General features: G+C 42.0%; 1 protein-coding gene across 2 annotated transcripts in view; it reads left to right on the top strand.

Moving 5' to 3' along the window:
- kiaa0825 (KIAA0825 ortholog) overlaps nt 1-22,600 on the top strand; it is a 117,318-nt gene extending 94,718 nt beyond the window's left edge. For both annotated transcript variants that reach the window (XM_085787085.1, XM_085787084.1), the window contains one exon: nt 22,390-22,600. In XM_085787085.1, the coding sequence (XP_085643211.1) occupies nt 22,390-22,576 (187 nt within the window). In that variant the 3' untranslated portion in view covers nt 22,577-22,600. The remainder of the gene's footprint in view (nt 1-22,389) is intronic.
- The last annotated feature ends 1,905 nt before the right edge of the window (nt 22,601-24,505 follow it).

Below are 24,505 nucleotides of genomic sequence, written 5' to 3'. Positions count from 1 at the left end.
ATGCACCTAATTACACAGCAAATGTATGTGCCAGTGTATATGTTTGTTGTGGTCACACTAATAATATTTCATTTGTTGCCTATTCCTTTACTAGAGTTTTCAGTTTATGTATTCAAAGTGAGAGGTATTTTAATTCTGATTGGGGCAAAGGAAGAAGTTAGCTGAGTAGTGTAAAGAGCAACAAACTCTATGTTAGAAGATAGTTGGGGTAGATGGATGGGTCGACAAAATACAGGACTCTCACAGGAGAATAGTGTATGCTTTTCAATTTCTCCTGTAATGATGCCGACAGAGGTTCTCTAACCTCAAGTTCAAAAGTTTGGAGCCTAAATCCAACTAAAAACCATGACTGTTCCACAACCTTTTCTGTGTGTTTATCATTGTAACCATGACAACAAGTGTCTGGTACACTTGCAGCTGGTAAGCTGCTATGGGTTGTATCTGAGGGTGACGACAAAAGACCTATAGGGTTGTTTAGGGTTGAAGGGCTTGTTGTGTAAAAGGCTATTAAATAATTAACACTGATGAGTAGTTGGGGAAAAAAGCATAATGCTAACGCTACTTGTGAATGAGCACTTTTGTCTCTGACAAGGGGAGAAGATTTCTGTGTTTCTCATCAGGCAGATGAGCACATGTGGCTAAAGTGGACTTCCAGGAAAAAAACTAAATAATTCATATAAGCCCGATGTTTAGCAGTGCTGCCCTAGGATGCGAGAATCCTTAGCGGTTGCAATTAGCTCCATTGAATTGCTGGTGAGGTGGATTTGGCTGCTAAATGGCCTGTTGTTGACATGTTTGTGGGCTTGTCAGGTGTTTGCATGGCTTGTGGGTAGATACAGAGCTTCCTCTCTGTGGGAAGTAAACAACATGGTTCTATAGGGATCCAGTGGGAGCTTGCAGTGTATCAAATAAAATGAGAGCAGCATCTGTTTTACAGCTTTTTATCTTAAAGTTGCTCTGATATGTGAAATACTGCTATAGGGATATACATGTTGACACTTGTGTTTAATTTTAGTTGTGGTACAACTCCATCAAGTCAGATGAACCAGAACACCAGAAATCAAGTGCTGCATACCGAATCCACATATTATCCAACTGCTGATTTAACATACTAATTAGACCATGGTGCAGGGGTGTTTAAGCACGCAGGGATCCCTGTGCTCCAACAAAGACACACTCTGCCCAGCACCAGCTATCAGGGAGAAGGAGTGTAATGGTAGAAGTCAAAACAGGGCCATTCATTTGCTCTTGTTGAGCTAAGTGCATTCTTGGCTCACAGTCGGGGGGCATCGCACCAGACTGTGCGGCTAAAGCCAGAGAGCCCATTTGTGGAGGCAAATGTCACCATGTCACACCGCCCTGCATCTCTGCATCTTTCTCTCACTGGCTGGTACCCTGCCGTGCCCTTCAGCTGTAACTCTTTCTCTGTGTTTACATCTGTTTCTCCTTCTTTCTCTCTCTCTATTTCAACCTGCGTCTCATTCTCAAACCTCTCATCATGTCCAGCTTTCTGTCTTTCAAATCAGTTACTACTTACCACTGAAGCTGTCTTTTTCCTCCAGATTGTAACAGCCTCCCAGATATTGCCCTCACAGCTTAACTTGTTGTGTGTCCACTTTCCATTTGTGTTCCGATGCTACCTCTTTCTTGCCAGTCATTATTGAGCACCAGATGAACTCTAAAAGGGGGATGTTTTTTCATAACATTGAACTCTCTCTCTCTCTCAGAAGTGCAGTGCATTTGTCCACTGTCTCCTCTGTCTCATTTTCTGTCCTCCACCCCTCCCTCCCTCTCCTCCTCCATCAGCCAGTGGACAATTTTATGTTTGTTTATGACAAAAAAGACTGAAGCTTAACTGAAGGAGTGATCAAGGCAAAGATGGAGAATAATCTCCTTTATCCTTTCCATCCTTCATTCCTTCTTTCTATCCCTTATTCTTCCTGCTTGCCTGCCTCCCTCCCTCCCTTCCTCAATCGTGTGTCACAGAGAGTGTTTCATCTTTCCGGTGCCTGTTTGCCTTGTAACCAGAGCGCGCCCCATGGTTTGCATGTTGCCACTCTATCACAAAACCAAACAGTGTGCGTGTGCTCTCGGCCCGGCAAAATGTTTTATAAGGCAGTAACCGCGTGTGTGGAGCTGCCAAGATAATGAATAGGCGATGCAGCTCATGCATGCTAATGTTATGTTGTAAGCAGTTTTGTTGACAAGTGCTAATACTTCTTTCATACTATCATCAAAAGCAGCTAATACAACAGCCATTACTCCACAGCACTCCATGCAAGACATGATGGATTGTGACCTTAATATAGGTTAGCCGAGTTTTGAAAGTTAAACAACCTGCAATAAATCACAGAATTATTACAATGCGCTTTAATTGGTTAAGGACTGTTTATTTCCTAAAGAGGTAGGAAAAATTGGGTTTCTGCACTTTTTAATTTGCAAAGTGCATTTTCATTACAAATGGCAGTTTAATATTACCCTCCTTTGTCATGCAAAATACGCAACACACTGGCAATCTATTAATTGAACAAAAATGCGGTGCCAGCGTAAATCCTTCTCCCCTCTCACTCTGTCTCTCTGTCTCTCTCTCTCTCTCTTTCTCTCTCCCTCTCTCTCTCCACCTCTCGGGTGGTAAGAACTGGTAACATCGATCAGAACCACAGACCAGTGAGACAAAGTTAAACACTCTCTCTCTCTATGCCAGTCCCTGTCTGCTGATGAAAATACAGCAACAAAACAGAAGAAAAATAAACAAAATACAGATGACAGCCCATTGTCTGCACTATGCCGGTAGCTTATTAAGAGATAGTAAATATGAGGGACATGCTTGGTAATTATGCCTGCCCCCTGTTGGTTTTGGATTTCAGCTCTTTTTTTCTTTTCTTTTTACTTTTTTTTTCTTTTTACAACAGTCACACTTGATTCATACAGTACAATTTCAATATTTTGTGTCTTTTTAATGCTTAGAAAATACAAGGTTCTATAAATAAAGGGGTCAGGATATCATATTATTACATCACATTCACCTTATTATAAAATCTCTCTGTGACTTTTACTTTGCTAAAACATCTCATGGGATTTTGACTCATGGGATTTTGACTTCTCTATATCACAGCACAATCTGCATCCATTAATATTTGATTTAAATAAGATATCCATCCTGAAACATTTACACCCATTAGCTATGCTCAGTACCTTGATGTTCCATGTCTACTATCCGTTGTTGGTGTACTTCTGTTTACGAAGCAGCTTTCAGTTGTTGTTTTATTCCTGTGGATTTCCATCTTTTTTCAGAGTTTGTAGGTTTTTTCTTGAGTTGGAGTGATGTTCAACAGTCATCCTGGCAGAATCCCTTAATTGGAAGTAAAATACCAGCATACAATGTCTGAATACATAGAACATCACAGATTTTAGATTTAACAGTACATCTTTTCTTTTAGTTTGATTTATTCTTTTCATCCATGCTGTCTGTTTGAAACTTTTATTTTTTGCCTTGGTGCTGATGATTAAACCACTGCAGTCCATGTTTTTGCTTTGATTGTGTTGATTGTAATGTTGGTGGTCAGGGATTTGATCTTGTTCCCATTGTGCACTCATGAGTAAGCAATAATTAAAGTGATGTAATATGGGAAAGTAAAACTTGAGTTCCCTTAGTTACCATCAGATATTTTTTTCAGTAGGCCCCACATGTACAGTACATAATTGTGTTAGCCTTGTTTGACATGCTTTCCTTATGATATCTTTGCTTTAACAAATTATTGTATAAAAAGTCATTGGCGTGTTAAAAGCTAATCCCTCATCATCTCTTTTAAAAAAAATAAGTTTACATATGGGTGAAAATGATGAGAACTGAGACTGGAGTAGCGTATGACTCCCTGATGGCAGCGTTACAACACGTTGCCAGCTGGCTTTGACAGGGTGCCACCCAGACATGTCACAGCGCTGTCCTGTGTCTCTAACCCCAGCCAACAGACACACACACACACCCAGCACTCAACACACAACTCACACACACGCTATATCCCCTCGAGGCCATCACTCACCCGTCATTCTTCGATGCCTCGTAGACCAATCAGGCGCCGTCTCATGAGACGCAGTGTCACACATTTATGGATGCATGACAAAGTGCTCCTTGATTTCCCAGTGGCCACTGTCTGCAGCCTGCTCACGCTTCTAAACATGCACACACGTACACACACATGTGCCTGAACCCACAACACACTTTCATATGTGATACAGGATATGTGTCAAAGGATATTACGTCAGGAGTGGGTGAGATCTTGTGAGGTCTGATCAGAAAGCAGTGTCTTGGGTCCATTTGCAGAAAAGCAGTCTAATTCACAGAGTTATAATAAGACAGTTGTCATTTACAAGCCAAATTAAAGAATATTAAGCTGAGACAGGAACTTTTAATCAAAACTTTTGTCTGTCATTGTACATCCTATAGCTACAGTATAATGCAGCAAACAAGGCCAGTCGCTGGGCATTAAAAGCATGTGACTGCAGTTCATATAAGATGTGAGGCCATAACCACCCAGTGACCATTGCTCCTGGTTTGGCTTTGGACCCCAATCCATTCTGCAGCAGGAAAACATCCACAGCCCACCAGCACGCCCCCACCGATGGAGAGCAGCTTCTCTTTGATGTTGACATTTTAAAACAAGGAAAAAGCTCTGTGGTTGACCTGTGTTCCTCTTTCTCCCCCCTCCTGTGTTTCTCTCTCTTTTCTCTTTATTTTTCTCTCTCATGTGTATATTGCATTGAGCTAGTCTAAATGAAGGGGCCTATGAAGTACTGCTGAATGATTTCACTATTAGAAGAGCGAGGATAGAAGAATTACTATTAGCAGTAGTCTGTTCAAGTTGCTCAGGTCTCTCAAAGTTACCTCTGCATGACCCACAAAAACAGTGATTTTGTTCAGGGAAAAGGCATTTTGGACCCATTACTCAAGCCATTGTGGTTGTGCACTCATATGAAACAAGGAGGGGAGAGTGGGGGTAAAGGCGAGGAAAGGTATAGCTCCAAAGCTCAATTGCAAACATAGCTTTTATGCTGGATGAAAGCAGAACTTCAATTGGCGAGAGCTTTCAGGGTCCTGTGTATGGGTTGCATTGAAGAAAGGCATACAGTAATGTTACAAAGCCATTTCTGCCACACTTTTGCACAATTACAGCCTTTTCTCTAAAAACGCGTTGTTTATAATAGGTGACTGAGACAACAATTGCACTGGAGTAGCTTTGAAGCCAGGAGCTGTGCAGAGAGTCGCAGCACAATGCAGGAAACATGTGACAATGAAGAAGAGCATAATCTTCATAAACCAACAGCAAATCACCATTTAACCACCACTGTGTGTGTATGTTCATGAATAATACTGCATATGTGTGAGAGAGTGTCTCTGTTTTTGAATCTTTGTGTTTGTGCAAATGTGTTTTGCGTTTGTATGTGTGACTAGCTCAGGGTTTTCCTTTTTCAAAATAAGTACTGCAATGAGACAGGAGTCCCTCCCCCTGCCAAACTCCTCTGTCAATCCCAACCATTTAGTGTTTTCTACTGTGACAGGGGCCACAACGGTCTGATGTTGTGACACCAGCTGTTGCGAATTCACTATCTTTTCTTAGCCAGCTATATGAAACAGTAATTGTTTGTGACACAAAGCTTGTGCTTATCCAAAACCCAACACTGTCTTAGGCTTACGTGAGATAAATCAGTCATAAATCAATTTACCAAACTATATATTCTGAGTTGGCTTTTCAAACCGGGTGTGTTTTGGTAATGGAGTAATCCTTTTTAATAGAAAATACACACACCCACACTGTTCTTTTTTACAGAGTTTGATGGATTAGCTTTTCTGCTGAATTCCATGGATGACATCCTGGAGTGGAAATCCAGGTGTGGTGATCCTTTTATATTTTTTTTTTCCTTCCTTGTGGGGTGGGGGGTGGGGGGTGGAAATGCAGACTCGATGGGTGATATGCCATCAAAAGAAGAGAGACAGAGAGACACACAGAGAGATAGAAACAGGCTTGTACAAGTTGTGTTTCTCGTGATCTGATTCTTCATTGATGCTTGTGATATTAAATAATATGAATCAATTTCCCTTGTTGGTTAGATAAACGCTAAAGTCCTGAATTTCAGTGTTTTGTAAAACTGAATATCTTATACCACCATAAGAACAAATTACTGTGACTACTACTGTGTGAATTTAAGTACTTGGCGTCACTGTCAGTGCACGGTAATTGTAATAATCTCCTGCTCACCCTATAGTCGGTAAACTCAGTTATGTAAAATGCAGTATCTAAGTCTGCTAGTCTAACAGGACCGATCCACATAATTAACCAGAGAGGTGAAATGTTGTAATGGTTCACAGCATTTTCTTCCAGCAAAAAGACTCATCACCTCTCAGCTATTTGTCTTTCACTCCCCTTATCCTTCTTTTTCTGCTTTCATTCACCTTACCACCTCATCCGCTCTTCCATGAATCCACATCCACGGGCATGGTGGTGCGACGGGGGTAGGGGGTCAGGTGTAGCTCAGGTGTGCTGAAGACAAAGAGAAGAAGAGAGTGTGAATGAAGCTACTGTGAACACATCTATTTAACTCCATTTACCCTTGGCTAAAACACTGGATGTGGCCATTCAGCAAGTCTGTGCTGTTTTCTTTAACCAATCGCAAGGCGTGACGTTGGAAAGTGAAAGTACCTGCAGCCACGTTCCGCCTGGCCTCAGGTGTGATAGACAGGCCTGTCAGCGAGCGACATGAAACACCTGGGAACACTAGCCAGCCAAAACTAGGATTGCTCTCATGCTTTACTGATGTCTGAATCAGCTACTTGTTGTTTTGTCTTTTCACTCTGGATTAGGGAACAGGGATGGTTGAACTCCAGCGATGGGTTCGTCCCTTTTTGTCTCACCTTCTACAATCTTGAAGCCGACATACAACTCAGCTTCTTACAGTTGAAGGTGTTCATTTAGTTGTATGCAGCAGATGTACAAACAATCAAACATGCACATGTGTAGCTACACATGTGCATGTTTGTGTCAGTCATTCTGACTTACCTCTCTCACACAGCCGCTCCCAGAGACACCTTTTCACACACTTTACACCTACAGAAGATCACTGTCCTGAGGATTTATAGATCCTAATAGACATTCCTTGCAGCGCCTTGGATGAGATGTCAGAATTGATGGCATGCAGACTTTTATTACCTGGTATGGTGTGTGTAATTAGGTTAAATAGATGGGGTTGGACACGCATGGTAAAGGCTACATTTCTCACCCCGGCTGGATTTATTGGCCACGCTCCGCTCTCCGAGGTCTGCTCTAATGCACTCATTTGCATGGGGGCACATGTAGCTGATGTGTGTGTTACTGTTACGTCAACTGCTAAGCACAATGACAAGGGCCAGCTTATGAATAGTTTGGTTCACTGGTTGGCAACGGCCTGGCCCGCCAACTGCCTATTAGCTATGATATGAAAGCTGCCTGGCAAGTGTTAGATTGATACTTGACACATTGAACAAAGCTCATTGTCATTGTAATTACTATACGTTGAGTCTTAATTTCATGGTCGTCCATATTGCCAGCGTGATAGGGCTGTCTGTTACTTACATCTTCAGTAACAGCTGTCTATTCAGCCAGTGTATCCATCCGCCTTTCATATGTTCAACAGCCTCAGAAATAACGACTTCATAATGACTATAATCACTTCAGATGTAATTATAATGCATAGCCATTGGTACCATTAAACAGTATTTTCTGAAGAAACATACCACTTTTTTCTTCCTCCAGATGTCCAATCAAGTATAAATCACAGATAAACTAATAGCAGAGGACTATATGTGTTATGACCCATTCATTGAATAGTCTTTAAAAGGGATCACTTTATACCAGTTACTCTGTCATTTGCTGGAGGGTTCATCCCATCTGTCTGTTAAGGACAAGCTGATAATGAAGTGTATTTGATGAAGTAAGTTGATAATGAGAGCTAGCTGGCCAGCAGTAATGACAGTGTAGGAGTGGAGACAGTGGCAGTAGCCTGCAGTGGTGGATGTTACTGTTCAGACTTTTCTGACCTTCACAGACTCCAGTTTCCCCTCCAATACCCATCATCAGATTGAATCATTGAGGGGGCGTGTGTGCTCGTCGGTCTTGTGCATTTGTGGGAGTGTGCACGTGCGTGCAAACATGTCAGGATGATCTCATTCGCCAAGGTCTCCCCCCTTCCCAGTTTGAGGGGAACAAAAATAATCTTGCAAAGAGGGACGTTCACATTCACACGCATTCATGCACACAACCCACCTCTGACTCCAAGGCCAGGCAATTGGCTTGGAGCAGCTGAACCATGTTAATCCACACACACATAAACACTCACTCTCAGGCAGAGGCACCCATTTCCTTGAACCTGGCTACTTGTCTGTGCATCAGGACAAGCTCTGTAAGCCCTCCACTGGGAGGTGGGATGCATTGCAAAGCAATTTGTCTAATTTCTCCGATCTTCTCTCTCTCTTCAACCTGTCTTTACTTTCTTTCTATTGCATGCACATGTGCTGTTTCTCTTTCACTCTCTTTTTATTCCTCTCCTTCCTGAGACTCACCTACTAGATGCTCACCACTTTGTCCCTGTTCCACCCTTCCTCACCCGCCCCTGCAGGCGAGGAGACAGCGTAGAAGGGTCTGCTGAAGACAGGGCCCATTGACAGGCTAGAGTGGCAGTAACTTATTGTCTATTGATGGAGTGTGACAAATCATGTGGGAACGCAGGGGTGCGTGGCAGTGAGAGCCAGGGTGTTGAGTACATGAGCGTGCCTGCATGTGTGCTTGCATCTCAGATGTGTATGTGTGTGTGTGTGTGTGTGTGTGTGTGTGTGTGTCTATCTGTCTATGTATGCCCGCATGTGTTTGTGCCTTTCTGTGTCTATGCCTGTGCGTGTGTTTGTGCGTAACGTCTTAGTGTGGGGCAGGCGGGCATAGCCGGGACCCTTCACAGCTCATTTAGCTCAAATAGGGCCACCTGGGTGGTGAGGGAGCTCAGCGGGGTGGCCCTGGCACTCTGGAGCCCCGCTGACAGCCCCCAAATATAGGGGCTCCGCCAGCCTATTAATCAACACAGCCACTCTGACAAATCACCACAACTATGACCTAATGAGAGGGGGAGAGAGGAATGAGGGAAAGGAAAGAGTTAGAGACATAATGGAGGAGGTGGAGGGGGCACGAGGAGTATATGGACGAAGGTGGAGGGGCTGTAAGTGTGGAGGCTAAGAAGTGACAGAGATAGCAGTGGCTTAATGAAAAGGAAATGAAAGAAGGAGTATCCTGACATTGTGACTGGCAGTGCGGGCCATGGGGGTATAGGTAATAAGAGGAGAATGCTACCACAGTTGTCATTCGTAACTGATTCTTGGCTCTCCTGTTCTACTCACCACCCGACTGATTTGTTATGAATGCCCAAATCATACACTCCTGAATGTAACAGTGTGGATTTGCAAGTACCTGCTCAGCTCCACCACAGGAAAATAAATTAGACTACCAATGCACTTTTTTTTTTTTGCAGATGCTTCAGAGCAAATTATAGGTAAGAAGACGTTTGAGTTTGAAAGCAAACAGCATTGATGTATGTCTCCTTCTCTGGTTCCCACCCTGAGGTGAGCTAGCATCTAATCTCCCCACTACCAATCTCAGGTCCAAATCACATTAGCCAGGATCAGAGGTGAAACTGAAGCTTTTCAACAGCAGCCTGTTCTCACTAATGAACCCCCATGGCCATCCACTGCATATTACAGCCACACTGAGTGAGGAGGAGAAACTTTTGCAATAATCATTATGTAATTGCACAATGCCTGGGTTTCCATTGCCCTGACATTTCGAAAGCTCGATAGCAATATCTTTATGCTTCTCTATAGGGAATATGTTTGGAACAGCTGTACTGTATATGATTGATGGTTTTCTGAGGCTATGCAATCTACTTTATTGTAATTATATACTGCAGTGTCCATCTGAAGTTTATACTATACAATATTAGGTAATTTGCAGTGACTTTTGTAGTGTGAACCCAGAGTGAATTAGATGACATTGATTGTGTTGGTTAAGTGACCCAGCTGTTAAGTCACTCAATCAAGAGAACACAACCCCATCTCTCACCCACCACCAACACACATATACCCTTTACCTGCGGCTTCCTCTTTTTGTCATTCTAGGAATCCTTACAAAACCTCCATTAATAACAGAGCTCTGCTTTCCTCTGGCCACTTAATATGCAGCGTACCACTGAACACTAGGGTGAATATTCAAAAGCAGCACCCTGCTATTGACTCGTATCTGTCTGCTGTGCTGTCCAGCCATGGGATCTATGTGATATACTAAGCCCCAGCCTGTCTGGTCCATCGACTGGCCCAGGATGGAGGGCCCATAGAGAGGATGCACAACTGCATGCTCCTCCCATCCATTAACTAGTCATGGTAACGCTGCAACAGCTGCTGCTTCAGAGTTTGTGAAACAGAGAGGCAAGGCAAGGCAAGGCAGTTTTATTTGTATAGCCTGTTTTTACAATCAGTTTGTCTCAAAGGGCTTTACATGGCATCATAACAACATCTTCTGCCCTTAAACCCTCACATCGACTGAGGAAAAACTCCATAGGGAAAAATTGGAGAAACCTCAGGGTGAGCAACAGAGGAGGGATCCCTCACCCAGGATGGGCAGACGTGCAATAGATGTTGTTACAGACAAGAAAACAGTTAATAACGCAGAATGTGGGAAACATGGAAATGTTAACAAGAGTTGATGGAGGGAGCTTCTGGTGGGAGGTTGTCTGTTATCTGTTGTCTGTTGTCTGTTGTTAGGTATGCACAAACCATCTTGTCCCAGTTCAAACTGACTGAGGCTCATGAATTAAGGTATAACACACCATTTGTCTATCCATGTGTGTGTGTGTGTGTGTGTGTGTGGATCCATCACCCAAAGATTCTTCACCTGCTTGTACCAAAGGCATTTATCTGCCGAAGGTGACACAGAAAGGAACTTTTCCTGTTTGGTCTGTCTGGTGGCCATAAGAACTCAATATACAGCAGCTAAGTGTTGCTGTGTGTTGTGAGTTGCATTGTGAATATATGCAGAATGTTTCTGTGTTTATTTGCTTTGTGAGTATTTGCAGCACATGTGGTTGTCAGATGGACAAACATGTGCTTGCGTTTTGTCTCTTTGCATGTTTTTTTCTGAAGCTACAGTGAATTGGGCTCTCACGGCCACCATAGTTTTGTGGTTTTTGCTCAAAGGAACAATAACATGAATTGCCACTTCAGCACTCCAATGTGTTCTGCTTTCAAAACAGTAACAGTTGGAGATTTCCTCACCTTCTCAATCAGTATTTTGTGAAAAATTATAGGTGTTGCTTCTAGCACTTTACTTCTTGAATGATAAACATCCTCATGAATCACTGAATATTTTAAATTGGTCTTCTCAGGTAGTGTGCCACACATTTCAGCAACTGTACCCTGTACACTGTCAATTTATAGGCATGGTGAATTTTTGAACATAATGTGAGATGTAAAGTGAGTGCACTATCTTACCATTTCACTTCAGTCACTCTATTCATGTCTTTGGTGAATAACATGAATCTGCTCTGTATTCAAAATTCAATTCAAATTTGGCTTTAGCTTTAATTAAAGCCCCCTTTTAAAGTTCTGTCACTGTCGTACTGCCCACTAATTTAATCTTGCAGGGAAGAACCACTGAGTTGTGGGCAAGGTCACGGGAGACCAGCTTTCACCATTTAGTCTCAAAAGAGAGAAAATGACTGATGTGATCTGACATTTAGTGTTGATGATGGCAGCCTCAGCCAGTAAAGTAGCATATTAGTGCCCCCACCTGCCTTTATGACCTACACCGCACAAGTACATTAATGTCACTATAATGTCCTTACTTGTCTCTGGCACAGCAGTGCTATGAAGAAATGAAAGTGAGGGCCAGTGAATGAAAAGCAGGAAAATGTCTTGACATCACATGTATAAAGGTTAAAAAATCCAGTTGGCATGTTAAGTTGTTTTTTTGTGCCTGAAACCAAAATATGAATGATGGTGTTACCCCACTCTTTTCATACAATTTGACGATGTTTGTATTTTGGTTGTAAGAAATGCAACACTGCCAGAGGGCTGTGTGCATGTGTGTGAGTGTGTGCATGTATGCTCTCCTGAGTTGACAATAGACCTTTACAGCATCAAATCCCTACAAGGTGAGGCACAACTTAAAAACGTCTTTTCATCGCCTTCCTTATCTCTTGCACACTGCTGTTGGCAGCAAGAAAAAGAAAGAAAAACCGAGAGAGGGAGCATTATAATTTTATTATAAGGACAGAGAGGGTAAAATAGAGCACAAGCGATAAGGATCTGGAGATTAGGATGGAGCAGAACAATAAATTATGCAAAGTGTTTGAAAACACATACAGCTATAATTAAGTGGCATTTGATTTTAAATGAGGTGACAGCAAGGATTTATTTATCTCCTTAACCCCCTAAAACTGCCATTAGCATGGTGGAAAATGAAGTGTTTGAAATGGTAAGAGAACAAGGCCCTGATCTGATACACTATAATAGAGCACCCCCAACCAAAGATTAATACACACACAACATAGAAAGGTGAGATAAATGTCTGCATGGACTAATCAGTTCATTGCAGGCCCAGCAAAACTGTGGGAGCCCACTGCTAATAATGTCATTATGAATGGAGCCTAAACATAGGTGTATTTACAGTGTGGCCTTCAGTGAGTATTGAAACATTAACTGGTGTCAGTTGGTGTCCTTAATATCTCCACTGTATTGTATTTGCTGGGATCAGACACTTTTTTTTTACTGAAAGCAAAGTAAGTGAAAGTGCTGCAATGATTAACTTGTTCTGTGGCGAGAGGATCCACTTATGGGATTCCACCAATATCTGAAATTATGGCAGTTAGCCTAATGTAATGTGTGGGTGCCTTCTGAGAAAGTTGCTGCTGTTTCTGCTCCAGTGAGTATCTGAAATGTTAGGGGTAAATTAGTTTGTTTTTCACTGCATGTTAGTTCCATTTAACAGTTGTTTAAATGCGAGGAGGTATCAAGCCAAATTCGTAACCATGTGTCAAAAGGGTTTATCACTCCATAAAAGGATTTATCTCGGCATAAAAAATGCAGTGAAATTGCACCTGCTTGTTTTTTCTGCAGTGACAGGGTTGTTGCTCAGCATCAGTGTTTGAGAAGCACAGGTTAGTAAACCACTGAGGGCAGAAAACAAATGCCTGTCGCTGGTCAGACAGTGAACATGTAAACAGTTTGATTCGATGCACTGGAGCAGTAAGTGTAAACACTGTGCGCCAAAACTGTTGCTGATCAACTTTAATTAAGTGTGGAATTTAAAATTGTCATAGCAATTAGTTTAATGGCCACAATGCAGTTGCTGTTGTACTGTGTTGTCTTTATTAGCCTTGTTTTTTTGTTTTGTTTTGTTTTGTTTTTGCCAGTGCCCCAGTTCAGATTTCATTGCAACATATCTGCTTATTCTTCAGTTCAGTCACTCACCATGAAATCAACCACACTTGCAACTTATCCAACGAAGCCACTACATGATCCATAAAAAAAAAGTAGAACATGCTGAAATATGCAATTTATTCATAGTGGCTATGGAAATGATATATAGCTGGGTTTGAATAGAAGTTTTGCCAGATCAATGTCTGAGAGCGAGGCCTTTGTCTGAGAGCAAGTCGCAGTTTCTCAACCCCCAGCGCTCCTTAGTAGATTTCACAGTTTATATATGCATAGATGACAAAGAGAAAGTACTGAATAAGTAATAGGCTATTTCCTGGTAGCACACTGAGGTGAAATCACAACGAACATCTTTTTTTTCTCCCCTCTGTATGCTGTTCAGTGGGGAGATTGCGTGAGTGAATGCTTGTTCTCAGTGTTTGTGCTTGTGTGTGTGTGTGAGGAGGGCAAAATCCAAAGCTACTGACTGTTTATCTGAATCATCTTTGTTCATTAATTCATGCGTAATATTTTATGTATTTGGTGACAAGGTTTAAAGGAGTAGACCCAAATCACAAGACACAGCAGGAGATGATGTTTAATAGGAAGCTTTAATGATTATTCTCTAAAGGAAGTTGGAGACCTTCTGATCGTCTGCTGGGAAGGGAGGGTGTAAGGGTATGTGTGGATCGCAGGGGAGGGCTGAAGGCAACAGGTGAGCTTGGATTGGAGACAACTGATCCGTGGATGGTGGTGCACTGTAGGAGAAAGCAGGAGATGGAGAAGAATATTGTAGGGTATTGGTGGACCACAACAGGACACTAGCACAATGCTGTTCCATTGTTAGGAAACAGAAAATCTCACAGGTTAACAACCAAACTTTTAGATAATTTTCATTCACAGAACTTAAAGCAGAAGTAAGCGATCCGGTCGCTTCCTGTCAGTGGATAGAGTTAGCAGTCCCTGCTCTCGTCCCTACGTCACCACATTCATGCGCATCCCTTGGCTGCACACACAGAGAGGACTGCCCCTTTATGCCGTTGTCTCTCCTCATTGGATAAAGGTTGTAGGATACAAGGAAAGTTTTCTCCTCGGCTTACAGCAGAGCAGAGTGACTGACAGACCCGTGTTTCAGACCAAACGCTCTATATAAGTGATTGCTGTCAGAAGATATAACTATTTAAGACTTATATTAACACAAACATTCCGCTTACTTCTGCTTTAATGGACTGATTAAGGAAGGAGTGGAGACATCCCCTATAGACTGGAGCCATTATCGGATGCTGAGGAGCAATCAGTGAAACAGCGTGGGCTAAGACAGTCCAAAAAGATCCAGGTGCTGACATGTGATGCAGAGGACACAGTCATAATGTTCGGTACAGGACTTATTGGGGCTTAGACTGAGCTTTTGTCTCATCAAGTAGCTTTTAGCTTGTGGATGATGCTGTGTTTGTCATTACGCCAAATGTGTGCATTTCATCAAGTGTTTATCTTTCAAAATAAGAGTCCTTCCATCTCACTCCTCATTTTTATATCTTCTGTCTGCTTACTTATCTATTTCTCTCCCTCCCCATCTCTCTTTCCTACCTTGTCCCTGTCTTTCTTTGGCTTATGAGGAAAGACAGAATACCTCTGCAAATGGTTTTGATTCCAGAAACCTGCAGGCACACTGGAGCTGTTAGCAGGTACCTGCCTACCTGCCTGCCAGGCTGAATGACTGACTTACTGACTGCCCATCTACTTTAGCCTCCCCTTGTTACTGCAGTAATGTACAACAGGAAGGTGATGGAAGGAGGAGGGTGGTCATGAGACATATGGAGTAGATAAGAGTAGGCTGTCACATATCAGTATCCAAGGGTATGATTTTGTTCCTGTCAAAAAAAATCAGTGAAACATCAGGAATGCAACATGCATGCTGAGGATGGTAAACAAAGCTGGGATTTACTCACAAACGCTTTTTAGTGTCTTTTGTAAATAATTGTTGGGCACCATGTGGTGAGAGTTTGAGACACTCTTACTTACCTTACTTTAATGATTTACAGGAACTCAAGTGAGAGGGGTCACACACATGAACACATACACATGCTCATACTTCTCCATGTCACAACCTCCTCTTGGGTGCTGTTTCAGTGAAAGGTGCCAGCCTGCACAACCAAGCTGCCTAACAAGTGCCAAACAGTCAAGAGGGAGAAGAGAAAGGTGAATTGAGGTGGGGAAAATTGAGGTTGAGGGGGCTAGAAAAGAGGAGCAGAGAGCTGTCAACCTCCCGGGACATGTGCAGAACTCGGTGTCTGTGTGGAGCAGTCAGCTTAGTGCACTGCACTGACCAGAAGGCAATGGCTGTGCAAGACTTGGCAGGTGTTTGGTTATTTGCTGTTGTCCTTATTTTACTGCATGTAATAATACATTCACACACAGCAAGGATTCTAAATTGGACCTCACCTTGTCAAACACAAACAAGGCCCCTCACCCTTTTCTCCCAGAGCAAGACTCGATAGCAGGAGCATAGCAAGCCTATCTGAGGAATGTACCAAACAGTATCCAATAGACTAGTACTCACAGTCACACTGTGGTGGACAAGCAGCCTAATGATGTCTGAAATACCGGCACAACTGCTATGATATGCTGTGATAATTGCTACCCTCCTGTCCGCAGTACAAATAAATGTGGAATCGGTAGGCAAACACATTAATATGGAAATGTCTACATTAATTTGGAGCATGGTCTAAATTATTCAGTAATTAAGCCACTGCAAATTTACACAAACTTTCCCCTGGATGACTGGAGAGAATAGTGAGGAGCTCGAAACAGCCATGGAGAGGGATTTGAAATATGTGGTCACATGATGTGGATGTGAATACATAGTCATATTCTGCAAAATAATAAAATGGTGTCCTGCTCAAAAAGCAAAACACAGACACAGTAATGCACAAACAACCCCAGAAAAGAGATCTTTGGCAAAACAAATATAATTGTAACACCATTTCTATACTGTACATCCTCCCCACCCCCTCCAACATTATCATCCCAACCAACAACACTACACAATTAAACTTCTCTGGATTGTGTAGGCAACAAAGCAGCTCACACAGAAATAACACTTTCTCTGTATTCCTGTTTACAATTACCTGTAACCTCTAAAATGGTCTATTGGTTTTATGCAATACTTGGGAAATATTCATATTATTCCCTTCCTTGGAGGGGCTTACAGTGTGTCTTTACAGAAAGCATTTCAGCCATGTTTCCGGTCGTGCCTCTCATTCATGTCTGACAGAAACATACATGTACATAAGCACTGTGTTTGTATATTGAGCACTCAGTACTCTGCCTGAACACCAGATAGTAACCATATTAACATACCTGAACCTCTGCATTTCACTAATTATCATATTACATCTCACTTTCTTAGTTATATGGACAGATTGATATTGGTCTTCTCATTTATCTTTTTGGGAGAACAAACTAGTTTGTGTCCTAAATGCTGAACTGTTCCTTGTTGTCAGCCATAATGTGCCTTGTAGTTTATGTAATTACATTAGTCATTTGATCTGTCACATTAGTCTCTATACACCAGTGGATTCGCTCCTTTCATTTGAAATGAACCTCAACACCTTTAGTCATCATCAGACTCCTCCTGGTATTAGCATTAGGGAGTGCGTGTCTGTATATGCATCTGTGTTTGTAATGCATTTATGGCAAAGGCCTTCTGTGCCCTCTGATGTACTGAACTTTGTTGCTTTGATTTGAAGTTGAAAACCATGGTGTTTTTGTGGGTTTTGCGTTCGTGTGCCGTGTTCGTGCTCCGGTGAATGTGTGTTTATGCCCCTGAGCCTGGGTGTGTGTCTGTGCCAAAGCACGAACAAACGTGTCAACTTGTGTAACTGTGGATGTCCTTTCAAAGGGCCTTCACAGATCTGTCCAAGGCCCTTTGATCAGGCGCTCTGTGACACGCCTGCTCTCGGCAGCCCTTGAGATGGGAGGGTGTGTGCTGGGTGGGAGACAGGGTGGGTTTAACACTGAGGAGACTGTGGTTTTGACCCGCATGCTTGCACACACAAAAACATAAGCATCGACACTCACACGTTCTAAAATTTGAAGATGAACGGGCTGTAGCATATGCCAGTGGAGCTTCAGTCCTCTGTGATACATCAAGACAGTTATTGTAACTTTTGATGCACAAAGTCAAAATGCCATCAGAAGATAACAACGCAATAGTAGTTTTAAATAGGAAAAAGCAGAGGGGTTAAAGTCAGAATTTACAAACTCAATTCTGTCCAACCTCTCAAGTATTTTAATATCATGGTGCATGCATTTTGATATCGAACAAAGCAGCTGCAGAATAAAGCTACCAGCTCATGTTTACTTTGAAACAGATTTGCTTTGATATTGCATATTTTTGTCCTTGTTGATTCAGTGTGTGTCTTGTAGCTCTTGAGTGGACATCAGTTTGGATTGAGATGGATCTCAGGTAGTGTCTAATACTGAGTGGCATCACCGTGCCACGTGGACATACTGTAGACCTGACACTGAGTTGATCTGACAATAGAATGGATCAGTGTAGCAGCTAGCAAGTCAGAAGGTAGAGCATAATCCTTTCTGTCAAGTCTCTGTCTCGTCAATATTCAAATCCAGCCGGCTGTCCAATGGCTGTCAGTTACGATCTCCCTCTGGCTCATGGCCTGGCACAGGCACATATCTAAATTGAATTGGATGTTTGCTTCTCAATGGTAATTGAATCGAAAGGATGACCACCCCCCTGTCCTGTATTGTGAACTTGTCAGTTATCCCGACTGAACTAGATTTTAATGTACAATATCCATCCCAACTAATATCATTGTTGTTTTTTCTTTCCTCTTTTTCATGGCTTTACTTCAAGGAACACAGTAGCTTTAGATAAAGTTTGGACAGATGTGTAACACGGGCTGTGACTTTGTTTGCTGAACACCTAATGTGCTTTACTTACAACTACTGACAGGTCTTGAGCGAAAACCCCAAACACTTTCTGTCACCTCTTAGAAGTACTCTGTGTTCTTTCCTGTGATGATTTATTCCCATGCACTCTGCTTCCCAGACACCTGCACGCTGCTGTGTTGTCTGTGAAACTACACAACTGAAAGCCAAGTGCAAGAGCTTGAAATTAGAGACTATGGACTGCAACATGGCTTCCTCAAACATTATCCACATACTTGTATGGCTATTCTTCCACTGACTGCGTTCATCCACTTAACCTCAACTTTTCACAACACCTTCAAACACCGAGCCTTAAACTCTGAACTGTGACATCAGCAAATAAAAAGTTGCTGCTTGAATTTCTAAAACCTATTCTGGTCAGGAAGCTGTGAGGCTCATCCATCTCAGTCCAGCTTCCACTGTGCAAGCTGCTCACTCTCTGTCTTAGTTTTTCTTTTTTTCTTTTCAAATTGTTTTTTCTCTTCTTTTCTTTTCTTTCCTTTTCCGAGGCCTAGGGTGGATCTGAGTGTCTCGCTTAGCAAGGGACAGTCTTGTCAGCTGCAGCCCAACTTTGTGATGTGAATTGCTTTACATAAAAGTCTTTTCTTAACTCATCTTTCATTCTAATCCCGGGTTCTAGCCTCAAATGAGATGTGTGAAGACAAGACGACCACTCAAAATGATGTCTGTTCACTACAAGTAACCTGATTCCAAAGGTGTAAAACTGAAAGTGGTTCTCACAAGGGTGGAAATGATAGAGAGCATTTAACCACAGTCTCTCTCTTTCTAGTGCTCTGTCTTGTTCAGTCCCTCTTTCCCTTCTTCTCTGACACATGTCGCCCTGGCATGCATGGAAAGGCCTGACCTTTGGAAAGTTTAGCACTTTAAATATTTAGGCTTGGGTTATGATGGATCCTCCAGGCCCTGCGGCAATGTGCGAAGCCTCTGATTAGGGCTGCTGTCAGAGTCATTTAGCTGAGTGTCTGGCTGCCGGTGGCGCTCGCTGTTTGACAGGCAAGCCTTTTAAACAAACAGCGGTCCCAGTGGCAGAGCGGGCAGGGCACCCAGCGCAGCACAAACACCCAACACTCTGAGAGAAACCACTCAGCCTGCTGACAGCTGCAGAGGAAACCACTGGCCACTGTCTCTCTGCCTCTTGTGATCTTTCCAGCACTTTGTCTTTCTGCTCACTCACTTTGTTTGGCACAGTCTATACTTGTGCCCCTGCCAGTTTTATTTTGTTGTTCAGCTCCCCCTCCTCTTGATGTTGATGTAGATTTTTTTCACTATCACTTTACATCCTTTTGTTATATTCAGTCACTCAGTCAAACATCAAAGTTTGATCCGTGCTGCCTCTGGAGCAAGATTTAGTAAGTAAGTTGATTGCCGGATGATCTCTGAGCGAGGCTTATGCTCTTAATTTGTTGAACATCACTACTTATTATCAGCTGAAAATCACGATAGATGCTGTCTGTCTTGTGCCTGCATAGTCCCATGATTAGGACAGCTTACATTGATGTTCACATTGAAATACATCTGAGCCAGCCTTTTCATCTCACTCTGAGACAATCTCCCGTGGCATCAATCCTGTAAATATATGAGTCTTAATATGTGTGTCCTATTCTGTATTCAGAGGAAGAGCCAAGTCAGCAGCTCCAGTATTAATGCATGAGAAATGAGCAGAGCCCATAAGAATTAAAGGGTAAGACTCCCCTTATTAAGATGTAAATTCCGGGGGAAAACTTGCCGAAATGAGGATACAGTGAAGTTATTGTCAACTTTAGCCTACTTATGCATTTCTAAGAGGCACTGTTGTGTTGTAGTTGTTGAAATCAGATACACACAGCAAAGCACCTTGTGTATTTTTTGGCTCATTTTCAGCACAAGATCAACCAATCTCAACAAATATGCAACCTACACTTTACGGAACAATTTACACTTTTGGCAACATTATCTAGTGACAGCGTACATGGCAACTATCGTGGTAATTCAATCTCTGTCTGTGCGCTCTCTCTCTCTCTCTCTCTCTCTCTCTCTCTCTCTCTCTCTCTCTCTCTCTCTCTCTCACTACCTCTACCTCTCTCTCATTTCAAATTTGCACTTAACACCTTCCTGGGGAAAGGCTTCTCATTCATCAACAGTGTTTGTCCCGGTGACAAGCAGGGCGCCTCCTGCATATCAATATCAGCTAAGACAATGCTGAGCCTGTAACCTTCAGCTAAATGTCATTCTGCTTAATCCTATTTGAAAATTAAACATTGAAAAACCTTTAGCGCACCTTCCTGTCTTGCTTCCTGTCTTGCTCGCTCCTTTATTGGCCACCATTCCTCCAGCTTTCAGTTCTCCCTCTCTCCCTCTCTGTTCTTGTTTTGCTCCTTGTGTGACATTTGTATTGTTTTGTTTGTGTGAGTGGTATTTGTGTCCCATAGTGTTTATTTAGTGGAACTGATTTTAATTTTATGACACAGAAAAAATAATACAGGGAAATGTATTTCTATCCAGTAGCCATCTGCACTTTTCAGAAACAGCTTATCCGCTCCCCCCCTTTGTTCTGTCTTTCCTTTAGAGAATACTCATTCTTTGACAAATACAAAGATTGAGATTCAGAAAGATGCAAAAAGTAGTCTGGAAAAGAAAAGTCACCAAAGTTGCATATGGAGCGAGAATGCACTCACATGAGAAGAAACCTCCTTGTCTAAGCTGTTCACTATTTACATAAACAGATCTTCCCCTTACAGATGATAATTACTACACTGACAGTGCTGGGGAAGCAGAGAAAGAAGAAGTCTGATTTGTCTGCATATACTCTATGACAGAGGCTGAAACTTCACCAAAGTGCTCTGCAATGAGAGGCCTGCTTCTTAGTATGCATGAAACGCATGCGTGATATATTTGGTGTTTTACCCCATCTTTCTGCTCACACACACACACACACACACCCACTCACATACGCCTCACACTCATGCACAAAGCACAACTATATGGTAGATATTTGAAGCTACAGTGAGGAATTGGAAGGGAGGGAGGGCAGGATAAAAGGAGACGCAGAGATTGCAATGAAAATGCAATCATTTGCAGTCAGACAGACATAATTCTCCTTTGGAGGGAGTGTGATGCGGCAGCTCAAAGACAGCCTTCACCCAGCTCTCCATATGGATTTGATTGACCACAGTCACTCGTCAAGGGATTCCACTGAAATACTGAGAGTGAATTACAACGTGACTCCCCTTGATGTCTTCATATTGAAGCCCTCCATCCACTCTATAGCTTGAAGAATTGAAAAATATAATGGAGAGACATACTGTAGAAGCGATTAAACAAAGCAACAAGTAACAATGTCCTGCATAAAATGTAGTCACCCATACAGGGATGGTTCTGCAGTTCCTTTAGCCTCAGTAACAAAGGGCAAGAGACAGACACAGAGACAGAGAGCCAAAATCAGCTATTCCCTTTTATTTTTATTTTTTCTCTTTAAGTCTGATAGAGTATCACAGCAGCAGAGACTGCTGTGAAACTGACCCACACAGCGTGAAGGAAGAAAGAGAAGAATTCTCCCATATGAGAACTTTTAGAGTGAAAGTGTGGCTTATAGAGCCTTGAAGAGTTTCTGTCTGACAAGTGTGTGAAAGAGAATGTATTTTGGACAACAGGTTACTCCTCACTCTTTGTTGAAACCAAGCTGAGCTGCATGCTGTGGGGTCTTCTCTTTTTTTTTCTGTGGAGGTGTGGCCACACAAACATAAACAGTGTTTTGTTGGTTTGCTGATTCTGTATTTCTATACAACCTGAGACCAGCATAACTTGTGCTGTGAGTGTAAACACATAGGTTTCCTTCTAGCAACTGCTGGATGTATGTTTTCATTTAAGACTAGGTCACAAATGCTTGTTCACATTAAAAGAGCTGATGTTCTATTTGAAACCCTCCACCCACTCTCTTTGCTGTCTTTGCTTCCCAGGTGGGAGATGCAGGAGGATGCAGAGCTGGATGACGGAGAGAAAACGATGGTAGAAGAACTCCAGAAAGCCTATTTTGTTTGCTGCTGCAGTTCAGGGCCACAGGACCATTCTGCAGATGATGAGACACCAGCAGAGCAGACCCAGGGGGAAACACAAGTAGCATCTGATAAAAATGCTGCCCAATAAAAGTCCACGCAGTTTGAATTTTTATCATGTTGTAAATGTTTGCTTGTGATATGCACTTATGCACTTGTTCCAAAGTAGTTGTGCATGTGTGTGTGTGTGTGTGTGTGTGTGGGTGAGTGGGTGCAACTGGGTTTGTGCATGTATGCATACAGTGAGTTTGCATATGTGTGTGTATGAAAACAAAGATGAATGAGGTAATGAAAAACCAAAACAACAAAAAGAGTGCGGGAGATGGTGTCTCCCTCTTTATGCACATGTCTCTCACAAACTCCCCGTGCTTTTCTGTGCTGCATCAGACACATTTCATCTTTTTGGAGCACATCTTCAGAAACCAGTTCTGGGGAAATGGGGAACCTGGATTTGTTTGCCTGGGACAAGATGGGATTGTGTGATCATTGTAGGTAGTTGAAGTTTTTTTTTTTTTTGAGACAGTGAATGTAACAACATTGGTGTCAGCATACTTGCTGCTGGTTCCTGAATGCAGACATCAAGAATAACATTTGGCAAGCAAGACGATATATGTTATGATTACAGAGTGTCCCAAAAATCTGCCCTACAATCTTAAATATCAGTCAGTTTTTGAATACTGAGAAAACGTGTATGTAACGTGTAAGACCATTCTTCATATTTTTCCAGATGTGTAGATATTTTTGTTATTTATGAGATGGAATGTTTTAGAATTAAACATGAAAATAAAATCATATTCATACTTAACTAAATTCTCTTCTTCTGTTGTATGATCATTTTGAGTCAATGATTTATATTTCAGGACTATGAACAATACATCATGTTCTTCCCTGTTACATATGATGTTCAAAAAAGGATTTAACAAGTAAAGTACAGCAAATTTGATCAACACCTGTTATTTAGCTAACAGAGGCTACTGCTGCACAATTCCTTTGAGAGACATTGGACATTTCCTTCTGCAGGGGGAGATGTTCTTTTTCTAATATAAACAGAAAGAGTTTGATCGCCATATCAGAAAACAATACAAAAACAACAAAACATCCAGCAGCTGAATTCTGCCTTTACCTAGGAATAAAAGAAGAAGAAAAAAAACAACTGTATTTGACACAGCACAAACTGTTTTTTGTTTTGGTGTAGCAGAAAAACAGTATTTGGCCAGTCAAACTGTTCTTCTAAGATAACTGTTTACTGTGAAAAGAAAATGCTTTGATCTCCTCTTTTACTCTTCCTCCCCATTAGAGAAAGTACCTGTAGGGTTATCCGTTTGTATTTCAATTGTAGACAGGTGACTGGCTCAGAAGACATCTGTCAGTAAAGTTGACAGTACAAGTCACAACAAATCATTACAAAGAATGATTCATCACAAAGAATAAATTGAATTTTCTATTATACTCTATTCATTTGGGGATTACCAACCCTACAGAAACACTTTCAGAATCCCAGAGCTCATTGTAACACATTTCTGCAGGATAAACAGTTGCAGCATTTTGACTCCTCTGATTTCTTTTTCAATTGATTACCCTCAGTGCATTACAGTACCTACATTGTCCGTAACTGTCACAGCAGAAATGACATGACAGATCTATTAGTATGATCATCCATTGAGTGTCAGCATGTAGCAAGGCAGCATTACAGGAAGACCATCTTTCAGATAGAGCACCCTGATTTCTCTTCATTTCCATGTCAAGTCCCACTTCCATAGCAGGAGTTTATCTATTTCCTATAAATGTCTCTTTATACAGTGGGGGATCAGCGTGAGCTCTCATTACACAGTAACCTGAAAAGTCTGCTATAAATTTAAAATAATTACTTCAAAAGCTCATCAAGTCCTATTGAGGTACAAGTTTGCACAGTGGCCTGAATGTCTTGTCTGCTTTGGGCCAAACAAGATATATCTGTTTTGTGAGATTCTTCAGGTCTCTGCTGTCAAGTCTAAGTGAAATGACCAGTCTCTGGTTGACT

The sequence above is a fragment of the Trachurus japonicus genome, chromosome 9 (genome assembly GCF_045865225.1).
Source record: "Trachurus japonicus isolate A0001 chromosome 9, Traja_1.0".
Classification (NCBI taxonomy): Eukaryota; Metazoa; Chordata; class Actinopteri; order Carangiformes; family Carangidae; genus Trachurus; species Trachurus japonicus.
This window is presented reverse-complemented; position numbering and strand designations above follow the sequence as displayed.